The 15304-nt window shown below is 32.4% G+C and overlaps 3 protein-coding genes across 12 annotated transcripts in view; all 3 read left to right on the forward strand.

Moving 5' to 3' along the window:
- The first annotated feature begins 2209 nt into the window (after nt 1-2209).
- Nucleotides 2210-4291, forward strand: LOC106620091 (uncharacterized). Its single transcript, XM_014238484.3, has 2 exons — nt 2210-3804; nt 4201-4291. Exons 1-2 carry the CDS (start codon nt 2210-2212, stop codon nt 4289-4291), a joined length of 1686 nt encoding a protein of 561 aa, XP_014093959.3.
- A 4534-nt stretch (nt 4292-8825) lies between these two features.
- On the forward strand, nt 8826-10124 carry LOC106620092 (uncharacterized). Its single transcript, XM_036359327.2, has 2 exons — nt 8826-8932; nt 9058-10124. Exons 1-2 carry the CDS (start codon nt 8841-8843, stop codon nt 10055-10057), a joined length of 1092 nt encoding a protein of 363 aa, XP_036215220.2. The 5' UTR covers nt 8826-8840; the 3' UTR covers nt 10058-10124.
- A 720-nt stretch (nt 10125-10844) lies between these two features.
- Nucleotides 10845-15304, forward strand: part of Appl (amyloid-beta-like protein) — a 137827-nt gene continuing 133367 nt past the window's right edge. For 4 of the 10 annotated variants that reach the window (XM_070110529.1, XM_036359331.2, XM_036359335.2 and 1 more), the window contains exon 1: nt 13613-13727. The gene's annotated coding sequence lies outside the window, so the exon portion shown is untranslated. Of the gene's footprint in view, nt 11485-13612; nt 13728-15304 lie in introns of those variants that run through there. The other 6 variants (XM_036359328.2, XM_036359333.2, XM_036359332.2 and 3 more) reach the window with 3 other exon arrangements.

The following is a 15304-nucleotide window of genomic DNA, read 5'->3' on the forward strand; positions in this document are numbered from 1 at the left end:
GGCGATGCAACAGGTTTTCCTTTCAGCCAGCTCTCAACACGCTTTATAATTTTATTATAGCAACAACAAAACAAACAGTGAAAAAACGGCCTACACAAATTTTCTCAAGAACTTGTTGTTATTGTTTTTGTTTTTTGATTGATGTTTATTTTTGACAGCTATAATGTCCGTCCGTTCGCCGGTTTTGTTCTACACGTTTCCGCGCTCAATGAAGTGTGGCATTGTTGCATGCAAGAAAACACAGTTTTCCGCCGTACACCATTTGCCGCATCATGCTCCACTCGCGCATACTTCAATGAGGGGTTTCAGTAGCCGCCAAATTACCAAAACTGGTCATTTGTACGCCAATTTGTGGCCGCTTTGGTTTGTTGCTACTCCTTTCCTCCGCCGCTTAACATTGCATGCGCGCACAATTCGTGTACTTTTTGTTGTAATTAACACTTGTGCTGGTACGTGTATGTGTTGCGCTTATTCTCAGCTGTGAATCAAAAGACTTAAGCGACGAACTCGGCAGCGCACTTGCTCTCGCTGCAGTGACTGGGCAATTGTTGTTGTACTGGTACAAGCGTTTGATGGGATCACTTTTCCACTTGATATCAATACCATTGTTGATTTCGAAATGTAAGTGGGTGACCATACAGAATTTCATGGAGAATTTTGGTATTTTTTTATTAAAAGTATGAAAAAATTAAAAAAGTTAATTATTTTTAATTATATTTTGAATAAAAAATTAAAATAATTAAAATATTTTAAAGTTAAAAATATTAAAAAATAATAATTTTATATTAAAAAAAAGTAAAAAATAAAAATTTATGAAAAAATTTAAGTCTTCAAAAATCTATTTTAAGCGGAAAACGCCAGACACTAACTTAATTTGTACAATTTACGAGATATTTTTCTAAATTTTTTAACAATATATAGTTTAAGTTTTTTAGTATATTATATTATATTATAATTTCTATATGTTGCTTAAAAAAAATTATTAGAATAAGGCAGGTAAGTGTGTTGTGCTTTTTCACATTTTGCTTTTGTGTCTTAAAACTGCTATAATTTAGCAGATATTGCGTTGAAATTTAAAGCAGAGTTAGCTAATTGTTTTTAATTTCAATTACAGTTAAGTTGTAAAATTCGAAAATTCGAAAATCAAAAAAAAAAATTAAATTTTTTTTGAAAAAGATTTGAAAATAAGAGAAAACACAAAATGTTTAAAATTAAGTATTGAAATATTTTTTATTGAAAGTTTTGTATTGAAATTTGCTATTGAAAATATTTACCCTTATAAAAAAATACTGTAAACAGTAATAGTAAAAAAAAAACAGATAAATAAATATAAACAAATAAATATAAAAAAATAATTTTTTTTATTATGAACAAAAAATATATACACATCGAAGATTTAAATGCCAGCGCTTTTGTATATTTTTTTTAGTTAACATTTTGCTAAACATTTTCAAAACGGTAAGTTATAAATTATTTACTAAATTTTTTATTGTTAAAAATTTTATATATTTTTTTTTCAAAAACTACATAACTTTATTTGAAAACTATTTTCAGTATGAAAAATTATAAAAAACGTAATAATTTTAAAAATTTTTCCAAAAAAAAATAATTTTTTTATTTTATGTTTTAAAGTAATTTTAAATTTTTTATAATAAATTTTTTTATAAATTTTTCAAAATTATTATAGTCTTATTTGTTTTTGCCATTATTTTCCATTTATTTACAACAAGTCTGGTTTATATTGTGAGAAACAACTAGAACTAAGTCAGTGGCGCATTTTGCCAGCCAAACAGCTATTAAAAAATTTGGTGCGAATTTCACCGGCAACGAAAGTGGTAGAACCTCGTTTAGAACCAGTTCTTGAGCTTCACATATAAAGACAAAGTGAAAAAAAAATAAAAATTCTACAAAAACTAAACAAGCAGAAAGAAGTGGTAAAAACAGACACCCAAATAAAAATATAATATAATTAAAAAAAAAACATGACAAGAATGAAAAAAACAGGCAAAACCGGCAAAATTTACTAAAAACAAATTACTTGCACCAAAATTGTAGAACAATTAAAACTAGTCAGTTATATGTGTGCCACGCATACTCTACCTCCATTGACAGAAATTTATAAAAACAGTCGTTAGGCGCAAGCGATTTTCATTTGACGAACGCGCATGTGACAAAACAGCTCAAGCTGATAAAAAGTAATTGAGACATCATGCTTTCCACAAACGGTTGCCTATGCTGCCTGCTAGCGCTATGCTTTTGCTGCCTTCAGCCAGTAATAGCCATAATGAATCGGCCGCCCGCCGATAGTAGCGCGTTGAGCGTCAGCAAACAGCTGGGCAGCAGCTACCTCAATCAGCAGCGACCACTCTGGATACTGGAGGACCAAGTGCCACAAAACGACTACTCAGCATTGGTCTACACAACGCAGAGTCCTTACAACTACCACATGCCACAGACGCAGTTGCATGCACAGCGGCTGAGCGCAACACAGCTGCAACAAGGCAGTCTATCAAATAGGGAGGTACAGTTGCAACAGCAGCATGCAGCACAGGCGACGCGCACTGCACAATCAACGCGCCAGACGTGGCAGCAATCGCGTGTCGCTAAATATACAACGCGCTTGCAACTACCACACCGCTATATGCCGCTGCAACGCGTGCATTTCCAACAACGTCCACCTCCGCTTTTGGCGCGCAAGAGGCCGCGTTTTATGGCTGGCAATGCAGTGGCGCCGGCACGACGTCGCGAGAATTACATACCGCGTCTCAGCATGCCCACATTCGATAGCATGCCTGGTGACGAGAGTGGACGCGCCGCGCCAGTCTTTATCTATACTGGACCCAAAGGCGAGCTGATATTGAATACCATGCTGACAGCGCCACAGTATCCGATGCAGGAGCCGGTGCCGGGACAAGTGCTGTACCCACCTAGCGTGCCCGTCTTTCGACCCAAACCGATTGTGGAGCGCTTCCGCATGCCGGGCAGCACGCAGACTTTGAATCTTACGCTTATACCTTTCTACGAGCACGAAGCTATTGATATACGTCAGGCGGCACGCATGTTGGATCATGAGCAAGCGCTGAATCGAGAGCCAACCACTACTCCGCAACCCACGGTGGTTTATGCTGCACCAGCTGCCATGCCTCCTATTGCGGATTCGGCCACCGCGGAAACTGTACCAACAGCGAAAAAGTTACGCTTCAAGAAAGGCAAACACTATTCAGCGTATCACTCGCCTAACGAGGTGCAATGGACGCCAATGACCACGGAGGAGCTGAGGCTCGTCACTTCGACTACAACTCCTTTTCCGTTGACGGCGCCCAGTCCACCACAAAACCATCGCCTCGTCAATGATATGGAAGTGTCGTCGACAATACGGCCTTCCTTCAGCAATTACAAAATCACCTACGAATCGGAAACGGACAGTGTAGAAGATGACGTTGAAAAGGAAGTGGACGGCGATCGGCTGCGGATTATGTATGTCGACGACAGTCTCGAAAGACCCACTACAGCCACAAAAGTGCCTATGATGAGCTCGCGCTATTCACTCTCCAAAGAGTACTACGCCTTTCCGGTATTTACACTGGGCAAGCTATTGAAGTCCGAGTCGGATGGCGTTGAGAAACAGTTACCAGATTTTATGGTACAAAATACCATTGACAGTCCCATCGCGAATGTACAACAAGCGGAAAACACGAGTGAAACGCCTGCAAATGTGGCTAGCGAAAATGTCGGCGGAGAAGAAAGTGATGCAGAGGATGGTGAGGCGGATGACGTGGAGACTTGGTTCATACTGAACTCGAGGTAAATGAAATATTTGGTCCAAAAATAAAAGCTTTGTCGAAAGCTCTCTTCAAATTATATGTGTGAAAGCTTTCAAAAATTAAGCGCCTAGCTCAAACACTTTCATTTATGAATTCACATGAATGCGCTTGAGCCTCAATCCTGTGTTGCCATTCAAATTTGTTATTCATACTTTTGATTTAAGGTTTACTCAATTAAATTAAGCTTTCATTTTTTACTAATAATTTATGTAAGCTCCCAAACCCCTGCTTTCACACTTATTCTAAAAAGAGAAGCGCGTTTTAAAAAATATTTGAAAGCTTTTTTTAAATTTAGAATATTGTAGATTTTATTTTAATATCTCCATGCTGGAAAGTCGAAAAGCTTAAGCTAAAATATCACTTTTTCCAATTCTAGATATAAAGGACAGCATAGGCAAAACACCAATGAATATCGCCTCTCCTCGAAATATATACATACGACGGATGTGAGAGAACCCGACGAGTGATTTTCAAGAGCTTCAAAAGCTTTTTTTTATAAAGCTTTCATGATTTTAAGCGCAATTTGAAGCTATTAGAGTTAATATTTATTAATCATTAATTTTTTACATAAGCGGAATTATAATTTAATTAACATTTAAGTATAAATTAAATATAAATAAAAACTCTACACATAGCCATATTTTTATACCCAAAAGGAAACGCGAGGTTCTTTAAAAAATATATATAAATGATCAGCGTGACGAACTGAATTGACTTCGTCTGGCCGTCTGTCTGTCCGTCCGTCTGTATATATGCGAACTAGTATCTGAGCTTTTGAAAGAAATTTTTGTACTCGTGAGGAGTATTATAGCTTCGGTGCAACCGCATTTAATGGTTTTTCTAATTATAATATTCGGCAGTCGAAAATTATATATTTTATGTAATTTTTTTGCATTCTCTTTATAAATGAAAAAAATATTATTACAAAAAAAAACAAATTTCGACTTTCTAAGAAAATATTTTTTTTCAAATATTCCGAAAAAATCATTTATATGTTGAGTTTTTTCGAACAGCTAAGAAAGCAAATATTTTTAAATTATTACAAAAATTTAAATTTTTGAGTTAATCTCACTTGATTTGATCACTTGTTTAGGCACAATGAGCCTCACGCTCTAACTACTAACTAACTACTAATGCTAAAGCGACTAATAGCAGCCATTAATTTCAGAAAAAATTTCTTTTATTTTCAAAGAAAAATTAAAAATTTGTGAGACAGAAAATGGTGACGAAAATCCCTGAAGAATTCTTTTATTTCACTTTTCAACAACTTTTATGCCATGCTTTACGTCGCTACAATGGAAAATTCAAATTTCTCAAAGTGTCAAAAATCGCTGTGGCCAACCAATAGAGCAATCATTCTTGCAACGCGTTCAATAAAAAAGATTTGTTTCGATGCTGCTCAATTGTTTCATCAACAGCCCCAGTTGATAAGTCTTTTAAGAACTCATTTGTTTAACAGCTACTGCCTGCCGCCCTGTCGGTTTCAGTGCACGCGCGTAGTCTTACTGTGTCTTTTACTAATTTTTCTTCACAACTTTTCCTCCATCCACCTTTGTACACCTTCGGCCGCGTCAATTACAGTTAATAAAACTTAGTCAAATACATTTTTAACGACATCATAAACGCCAAGCGGTCGTGCCGCAGCCGAAGATCAACTCAGCAACCGTGCAACAGGCCTAGATTGTTGAGTGAGTCGCCTTTGCGGCCAACGCACTGTCCACGGCGCCGCTGTAGCTGCTTCGCGCGGCAGCTCCCTAATTTCCACTTCACAGCTTCTTCTGCGTTTTGATGCTGCTTTAATGCTCTCTGTTGCAGCTTTATTGATTTCGTTTGCGTGCGCGCTGCGTGCAGTCGTGCGTGTTGCATTCTTTACCTCTTTTCCTTTATTTTTTTTTGGTATTCTCGCTCCACTGTCTAACACTTGCTTTTGGGAAAACTATTGCTGCTTTTTTGTTGTTGCATGTTTCGAATTTGTATTAGCAACACTTTGGCTGCCTCCGCAACGTCTCTGCTCCGCTTATTTTAGTACCTCAATTAATTTTGTTAGAATTAAAGTTTCTTGCTTGAATAAACGCTGACCCTTCCGCGGCGAACTTCTACCCGGCGGTTGGGTATAAAAGGGCAAAGAGTCATTGGGAAATATTTTAGAATTGTTGCGTTGCTGCCTATGCGCGGTCAAGAAGAGCGGCGAACGGAAAATTTGTTGCATACTAAAAGTTAATGCAAAGGATTTATAAAAACAAGAGAAAGCAAAATATTAAAAATATAAAAGTCGCAGGATATAAAAGGACTAAAGTGCAAAAAATTGTTGAATTTGTGTTGAAGAGCCAGTCTTTATGTGAAAAGAATAGTATTGAAAAGTGACTCCTTTTTTTTGATTTAATAAAAAGTGTTCGGAGTTTAAGTCTATAAACGCTTACCAACTGCCACTGACAGTTCTAACAGTTATCTTAAAAACTTGGAAGTGTTAATCTTAATAAAAAATATTTAACTCTTTGAAATTGAAACTATTTTCATAAAAATTTCGAAGAAAGCAAAGTTGAAATGGCTTATGAAAAGTTGCTAAAATGTTTGCTGGTGGGTAAAAATTAAAAAAAAAAACTGTTAAAATATTAAAAAAAATATTTATAAAAAAAAATAAAAAAATAACTGTTTGAAAAGATATTAATATAAATAAAAAGTAAAAAAAAATAGCCGTAAAAAATTTTGAAAAAATATTAATAAGAATAAAAATTAAAAAAAAAATAACTGTCAAACTATTTTGAAAAAATATTTAATGAATTTTAAATTTTAAAAATAACCGTTAAAAAATTTTGAAGAAATATTAATAAAAATGACCGTGAAAAAATTTTGAAAACATAAAAAATATTAATACGAATTAAAATTTAAAAACAACCGTTACAATTTTTTAAAATTATTAATAAAAATGAAAATCAAAAAAATATCGAAAAAATATTATTTAAAATAGAAATAAAAAAATAAGCGCTAAAAAATTTCGAAAAAAGATTTTGAAAAAATATTAAAACAAATAAAAATCAAAAAAATTACCGTAAATATTTTGAAAAACTATTAACAAAAAATAAAATTAAAAAATCTCAGCGGAAAAATTTCGAAAAAAATAATATTTAAAATAAATATAAAACATAACCGTTAAAAATTTTGAAAATATATAAAAAAATTTCAAATCTTCGAAATTCGTACAATAACAAAAATGTAAAACAATAGTAATATTTTATAGCAAAGAGCCTTTGAAATATAAAAATATATATGAAATAATATAAAAATTGTGGGCGACTATATAATTGAAAATCCTTGTGTATAAAATTGAGCATAGAAATATAAAAATAATGAATATTATTTGAAATTTAATTTAATATACATCTATTGTGTGTTATTATATTATCAATAGTATTAAATCAATTAGAAAATTTATATAAATTCTATAAGTGCTGCGGTTCTATATTAAAATTTTTATTTAAGCAAAAATTAAAAACAAAAATTATTAAAAAAATATATAAATTTAATAATTTTTTCTTAACAAAAAATTAAAAAAAAAATAGTTAAAAAAAATTTAATTAATTAAAATTTTAATTTCAATAAAAACTATAATTTCAATAAAAATTACAATTTTAAATAAAATAACAAAATGTATGCCGTTTTTTATGTAAATTTTAATTTCAATCAAAGTTATAATTTTAAATTATATAAAAAAAATTTATAATAAATACTAAAATTTATAATAATTTTTCCTTAAATAATAAATTTGTAACTTTTTTTTTAATTATTTGTATAAACTTTTTTTGATTTATATTAATATTATAATTTTTGTTGAAATTAAAATTTTAATAAATAAAATTTATTTAAAATTATTATTTTTTTTAATTTTTGTTCAATTATTATTATTTTTAACTGGGTTTTTTACATTTTTGTTTGAATAAAAAAGCAGGACTTTTTATATTTATATGTATTGTTGTATATTTTTTGATTTACAATGTAATTTAAACAAAAATTATAATTTTAAATTAAATAAAAAAATTTTATTACAAATATTTTTTCAAAAAAATTACAAATTTATTATTTAAGGAAAAACTATTATATATGAATTAAAAAAAAACTTTCAAAAATTAATTTATTTAAGTCTTAACTTAAACCAAAATTGTAATCAAAAACAAAAAATTAAGTAAATCATTTTAAAAAAATTACAAATTTATTTCGTATTAAAGTAAAAAAATGATGTATGAATTAAATAAATAAATATTCAAATCAGAAATAAAAACTAAAAAAAAAACTGAAATAAAAATATTTAGTTATTTATAACCTAAAGAAAAGCAAATTAAATCTTAAGCAAAACCACCACAAATAAAATTGTTTTAATGTAGTAAAATGATCAAAATATTATACATTTAAAATATTTTTAAATATTAAATATATAATTTTTATTTAATATAGATAATTTTATATAAAAAATAAAACTAAATAAAAAATAATTAAATATTATAATGAATAAAAAATTAGATAAGTGAATTATATAGTGTAATATCTTATAAAAAAAACTTATAAATAAAAAAGAAAAAAAAACAAGTTAAAGAACAATAAATTTTTATTACATAAATGAGTATATAAATAAATGTATAAAAAACATTTTTTTTAGTAGTAAAACAAAATGTGGAAATACAAATAAATAATACGATAACAAATAAATAAAAACTAATTAATAGAAATACCAAACAAAAAAAAATAATAATATTATAAAATAAAATAAAATAAAGCATAAAAGTTATTTAAAAGAAATAAATAAACAACATAAAAATAAAAATTAATTAATTAAACGATTATATTTTTTTTTGTAGTCAAAAATTTTAAAAGAGCAAAAATTCCAAAACAAAATTTTGCTTAATATATTTTTTATTATTATTATTGAGAAAAAAATGTATAAGTGAAAAAATTTCCAAAACAACATTTTTTAAATATTTATTTTCTAAAACCATAATGAAAGTTTCCTTAAAGAAATACTAAATGTTTGTAATTTCATTGCAGTTAATAAGCGCCGTGCTTCTCTTGCCCGCCCACGCGTTCTGGTGGGCGCCAGCGACTGTGGCCCCCACAACGTAAGTTATACACACATACACATTATTTGCCACATATTTTTCCACTTTTTATATGTGAAACCCCAAAAAAATCTCCTAAATTAAAATTCAATTTGTTAAACATGCAGACGTTCTGATTGTTCCAGCGAATCGCCGCGAGTGCTTAAAGAGATACCGCTCACCTACTTCCGCAGCTACACCTACCAACCGATCGCCGGCAATCCTTTCGCCGCCTTTCCCTACTACCAACATGCGGCGAGCGCCATGCCGTCGCCGCTGCTTGCGGGTCCTGCGCGTTACGAGCATGGCACTTACCTGCATGGCAGCGCATATCCTGTTAGTGTTGCAATGCCACATCCGCAGCAGCAGCAGCAACTACAATCAATGCTGCCACAAATGTATCAGCTGGCACAGACGCCTGTGTTGCACGCGAAGCCGCCGCCGAGTCCAACAACTACCACCAGTACCACCAGCACTGAGCCGCCTACGACCACAAGCACCACCACTACTACAACAACGACGACCACAACACCGCCACCACCAACAACGACGACCGTAAGCAGCAGCACCAGCGCGACAAGCGCATCCCTCTCGCAGCTGAGGGCGACTCAGCACCAGCCGCAACCTCAACCGTATCCATATCCCTACCCAACCTACAATCGTCGTGCCTACATGGGTTACAACTCGCCTTCCTACCGACCGGCCTATCCTTATCCCGACTACACCGTTTATAAGACAGCGACGCGCTTCAATAGTCAGGGCGGACAAATTCAGTTTGTGCCCTGTATGTGTCCGGTAAATGTGGGCGCTTCGGGCGCAGTGCAGCACCCGGCGATGTCAGCGGAGGGACGCACCAACAGCGACGACGACGCTGACTTTAGGCTGTTGGCGCGCGCTGATGAAGTGAATTTGCCTGTGGAACTGAGTGTGGTCACTGAGAGAGCGGCGCAGGAAACGGTTGATGCGGATAAGCTTAAAAGCGAAACTGAGGTGACAGCAAAGGCTGGAGCGGAGAATGAAATAACGGAAAATTTGGTGCAAAAAGCGTCGGAGGCTGCAATTGAGCAATTGAGTACGAATAAGGTTGACGAGCAATCACGTGATGTGGTAGAACAGGGCAGCACTAAGGAACAAAATGGGGCGTAAAACTAAAACATATTAAGAATTAGTAATATATGTAGCATAGAAGCGTGCTGTTATAATATTAATTATAATAAAGGCTTATTTCATAACAATGTCAAAAAATTATGTTTTTATTTTAGCAAAAAAAAAAATAAATAAATAAAACAAGAAAAAAAGTTCAACTGCATCGAAGCTATAATTCTCTTCCCTCCATTGGGCATTTTAACAGTATAAAAGGGTATAAAAAGAGCTTTATCTTCAGTTCTTCTTATTCAGGGTATAATATTATCAAAAATAAATAGTATACATAATTAAATTATAAAACTTTATGCGATTAATAAAAACTAGATTTTTGTAAAATAAAAAATAAATATTGAATGATCATTTACACATGAAGACTTTTTACGTACACCACCGCAATTGTTGTTGTAACAATATTAATATATTTTTACCTGTTTTTGTTGTTGTAATATCAAACCATTTGCCTGTGATGTGGTAGTTTTTTTGTTGATGGCATGCAACGTGTATTTATATATTACACACACACACATCATTATTTACGTAAGTACTAGCACTTTCAAACTTATATCAAAATATCAAAATCTAACGTAATTAAATTCAAATATAATACAAATTCGTTTATTGTGAATGTATTGTTGCACTTATAAATTCACATCTTCACCTTGCACTTCCGCATTGCATATACGCTGAATCACCCTGTAATCCGCATTTTCAATTTGCTTGACAGTTGTTATTAATTTTATACGCGCCATCTTTATTTTACAAATAGTGCAGAATAAATTTGCATATTTTCAAAAATACTTAAGGTTTTCATAAAGCTGCTGCAGTAAATAAGCGCGAATGTCAATAATTGCATGGTGAAGTGTAGATGCAGCGTGTAGTTGAGCAGCCGCAGCCATTAATCACTGTGTTGTAGCAGGTGTGCTCGCAGCAACTCCTGCACAATTTAAGCGCTTAAATTCAACTATTTGTAGCCAAACTATATGTTTTTTTGCCTGCAAGCTAAAGAATAATGTGCAATGCACAAACAAAGTGACAAATTAATATGATACGAGCGATGCATAAACAAATGTAAAGATAAAAATATAACATTAATAAAAAATTAGTGTTATGTTGGCCTGATTCAGCTAAGAAGCTGTAAATGCAGGTGGAATGTTCGTTGCAATCGCACTTGTAACGCAAAGCTTCGTTAAAGTTTAAGTCGGGTTTGAATGAGTGATACCTGAGCCCATTGCGTGCGCTGTATACATGTTTGTACATGCTTAATGAGTCAAATAAAAGTCGAGAATTGTAGGCATCTGTCAAAAAAATAAAAAAAAGTGATGTGCATTTGAAGCAAATGTAAAACGCGGAAGATGATAGTCTGTATGAGTGTGTAAAGTTGAGAGTTTTAAGTGGCAGCAGTAAATGAAAGAAAAAGCAGCTGCAAGGTGAGCATATCTATTACACAGGTACATACGTACGTGTTTTGTTTTCTCTTCTCGGTGGTAAAACATGATTAACGATTTGTTTTACATTTCTTAATGATGCGCTTTAGTGGTAATTCTTTATAACTCGCTTTTACAAAACTCTATTAGAGTGTAGAACTGGTTCTGCTGCATTTTTGGTAGTGTTTTATATCATTTCCGTGCATTTGGTATATGTTTCAGGTGAAACCCATTTTTGACAAATTACTGTGTTAAACATTTTTCTGTTTGTCACACCATGTTGTTTACTTTTTACTTGTCATTTTTGACGCCTTCTAACGGTTTTAGTGTTTGTTGCAAGTTAAGTATTGCATATGATTAACCTGAATGGCGGACAGACAAAAGTCAGATAGAAATAAAATTTTGAACTTTTATAGCTATTTATCCATTTTTTCATTATAATATTTGCTTTCAATCACTATCTGTGCTCACCACACCACGGTATTTACAAGCGTTACGCTTCACTGCTGCGCCGCTGCCGCTGCATAATGTTGTAAAATTAAGTCATAAACATGAGCTTTAAGCCTTGTTATGACAGGCGCTTACATATGCCCATATTTATGAGTTTATATATAATATTTTTTAATGAAATTTACAAATTGCTACTTTTTTTCTGTTATATTCAAGCATAACGTTTGCGTGTTTTAATTGGCTTTGACTTAGTTACGTTTAAAAATTATGCATAAATCTGCTAAAGCTTTATTGGCGCCAAGCTAAACTTTCAAAAGCTCTATAGAACAAAAGCTTAAAGGTTTACTGCAAAAGCACATTTTTTGATAGGCAAAAGCCGTTACAAAGCGAACGGTGAAAAATAATAACAGTACATTGCGTATTTTCATTCTTACTGCGCTCTTTCTCATACGAACTAAGCTCTCAGCTCGCTGTTTCAGCTTACAATACATACAAAAAGTATAGTAACGGCAGTTGTGTGTATGTACTCAGCGCATGTAAAACCAATCACGCTCATAATGAATGTTACTGTTTGTTGCTGTTGGTGTGCTAACTATATTACTTCGCAGTTTTTGTATAAGTCCTTAAGTGGAATGTGTTTGCATTGCGCATGCGCTGAATTACGGAGAATACAGAATAAGTGTTTGCACTCGTTCTTTTTCTCACACAATCCTTTGCGCTATTTTACACTCACGCGAGAGAGAGCTTGCTGTTGTGTTGACACCTGTCAATATGAAAATGTATGTTTTCTGAATTAAAGTGCATAAATTCCATTCGAAGACGATTAATAATAAATTAAAACCTTCTTCGAACCGAATCGGTATTTGTGGTTTGATTGTTTTTACATAATTATGTAACATTGAGTAATATGCTTCTTTAATAAGGAAATATGACTTTTCAAAATATTTTGAAAATTTTCGAGAAACTATTTTATTCGAAATTAAAAAAATAATTTTTTTTGCTTAACTTTTTTTCAAAAACTTCCCCATTTCGTCTTCTCGACCTTTTGGAATTTCTGCAACATCTTGATTTTAGTTCAGTTATTTAAGAAAAACTGTTTTCTGCCGTTTGGCCAAGAAAATTATAAAAGAAAAATATTTTCGCTTCAAATTTTTCTAAAAAATGCTCCGGAATTTTGTCTTGTTTTCGACATTTTCGAATTTTTGAAACATTTTAAGTTCAGTTCAGTTATTTACGAAAAACTTTTTTCTGCCGTTTGGCCAAGGAAATTATAAAAACGAAAATATTTTCGCTTAAAATTTTTCCAAAAAAAACTTCGTCATTTTGTATGCGTTTTTGATAATCAGTTCAATTCAGTTTTCGAAAAACTATTTTATACTGTTAAGCAAAGAGAATCATAAAAAAATATTTTCGCTTTAATTTTTTCCAAAAAACTTCGCTAGTTCTCATTGTCACTCTTTAAACGTTTTTTTGAAAAAAAAAAAATATCAGCTAAAATTTTTAAGGCTTTATGTTTCCTATTGCTAAAAATCAACCCTGTTCTTCTGCACGATTTCGATGTAAATATTGAATTTTGCCAATACGTTCCACACGTTCGAATAACAATGCTAACGGTATCGGAGAGCAGCGGCTGCGCACAGGGCGGCTCACTGCCGCTGACAGCCTTAAAGGTGATTGCTAAGTGCAAAATTTTTCCATACACCAGACTGTCGTCGTCGACATTTGTAAGCGTTTGAATCAAACGAACCGAAGCGTAGCTAACGAACGGGCGAACAACCGAATGAGTTGATTGCAAAGTAAGCAAAGAAATTTGATTCCTCTTTTTTGCATATACCAAGCAAGTGATTTGACATTTACCAAGTGTTGAAATATAAGCAATTGTCGAGACCAAAGTGAACTAAGAACAGAATTTTGAAACTAATGAAGGCGTGTGTTGTGTAAACTAGTTTTTGTGGCGACGAAGGCAAAGGCAAGACTTTTGCACGTTTTGCATAAGAGTGAATTTGGGGATACTTGCATGGTGCTGATGGTGATGAATTCGTAAAACGAGACTTTTTAGCGCATTTGTCGGCGAGCCTTAAGCTGCGCCCAAAAATCGGCTGTGAAAAAGTCGCCCAATTTTCAAAAACCGTTTAAAAATATTTGAAGAATTCTTTGGGTGTCTGTCTGTTCCCCCACCGTCAGCAACGCAGCAGTGTGCATTTGTGCGCTGGTGGTGTTTCGCTGTCGCACACATTTTTCTCGCTCAGGGGTGTGACTGACAGTTTCGATTTTTTTCTCCATTCCTTTTGCCAACGCACCGCTGCTGTGCGTAAAAAGCTGAGCAAAAACAAAACAGAAAAAATACAGCAAAAGAAAAGTAAAACGCTGAAGACAACCAACTCAAAAGTGTAGACCAGATATATTGTGCAAAAGAGAAACAAAAAGAAAAAATGTTAGCAAAATAATAAAAACAAAAAAAACAAACACCACAAAAAATACGCGAAAAAGTCGGCGATGTTTAAGCGTGTGTGTGTGTGTTAGGTCCACCAAAACGCAACGATTTGCAGCCGAAAAAGCAGCGAACACAGCTAATTGCGCTGTGTCTGCGCCAGAGACGTTAGTTCTATACTCGAAAAACGTTGCCTACTTTTTGGCGCATGGTGAATTGTACCAAATCAAAGCGTATTGACAAATTTGGATAATATTTGTATTATTAAATAACTATAAAACATTTAAAAATTAAAAAAAAAAATAAAAATAAAAATTAGAGTTTGCGCTGGTAGTAGTAAAAATTCAGTTTGCAGTGCAAAATACAACGCACAAATAATGAAATTAAATAACATTTGACGCATTGAGCTGAGAAATGGCAGAAAGCCATTATTTGAGCAGAAAACTGCACAAAATATTATATAATTAACAAAAAATTTAAATATTTGAAATTTTCGATAATTGCATATAAAAATATGACTTGTTGTTATATTTTTCTAGTTTCTTTACGTTTTTTTTTCTAAATTCTTTACATTACATAAAATATTTAAATTATTTTACAAAATAATTTTCGTAGAGAAAACAATTTTAGTTAAAAATTTATTATATTTCAAAAATAAATTTTTCTCATATATTGTCTTAATTTTTTTTTTCAAAAATTTGATTCAATTGTGCTGTTCATGCTAAACTATAATTCCATAAAAAACTATTTTTGAATTTATTTTTTAATAAGTACAGTGTAGCCCTTCTTCAAAACGTTCTAAATTTTAAGACATACGTCTATTTGGAAAATGAAATAATATATATATTTGTTGAAAATATCTCTAAAATAATTCCAATTTTTTCCAATATTATATTTAAATATTAAATATAAAAATATACAAAAACGTGTTTTTTATTTCGA

This window comes from Bactrocera oleae, chromosome 5 (genome assembly GCF_042242935.1).
Source record: "Bactrocera oleae isolate idBacOlea1 chromosome 5, idBacOlea1, whole genome shotgun sequence".
NCBI lineage: Eukaryota > Metazoa > Arthropoda > Insecta > Diptera > Tephritidae > Bactrocera > Bactrocera oleae.

Coding starts and splice junctions, on each gene's coding strand:
- LOC106620091 (XM_014238484.3), top strand. CDS start 2,210: ATGCTTTCCACAAACGGTTGCCTATGCTGCCTGCTAGCGCTATGCTTT. Junction 3,805..4,200: donor TGGTTCATACTGAACTCGAG/GTAAATGAAATA, acceptor TTCCAATTCTAG/ATATAAAGGACAGCATAGGC.
- LOC106620092 (XM_036359327.2), top strand. CDS start 8,841: ATGTTTGTAATTTCATTGCAGTTAATAAGCGCCGTGCTTCTCTTGCCC. Junction 8,933..9,057: donor GCGACTGTGGCCCCCACAAC/GTAAGTTATACA, acceptor TGATTGTTCCAG/CGAATCGCCGCGAGTGCTTA.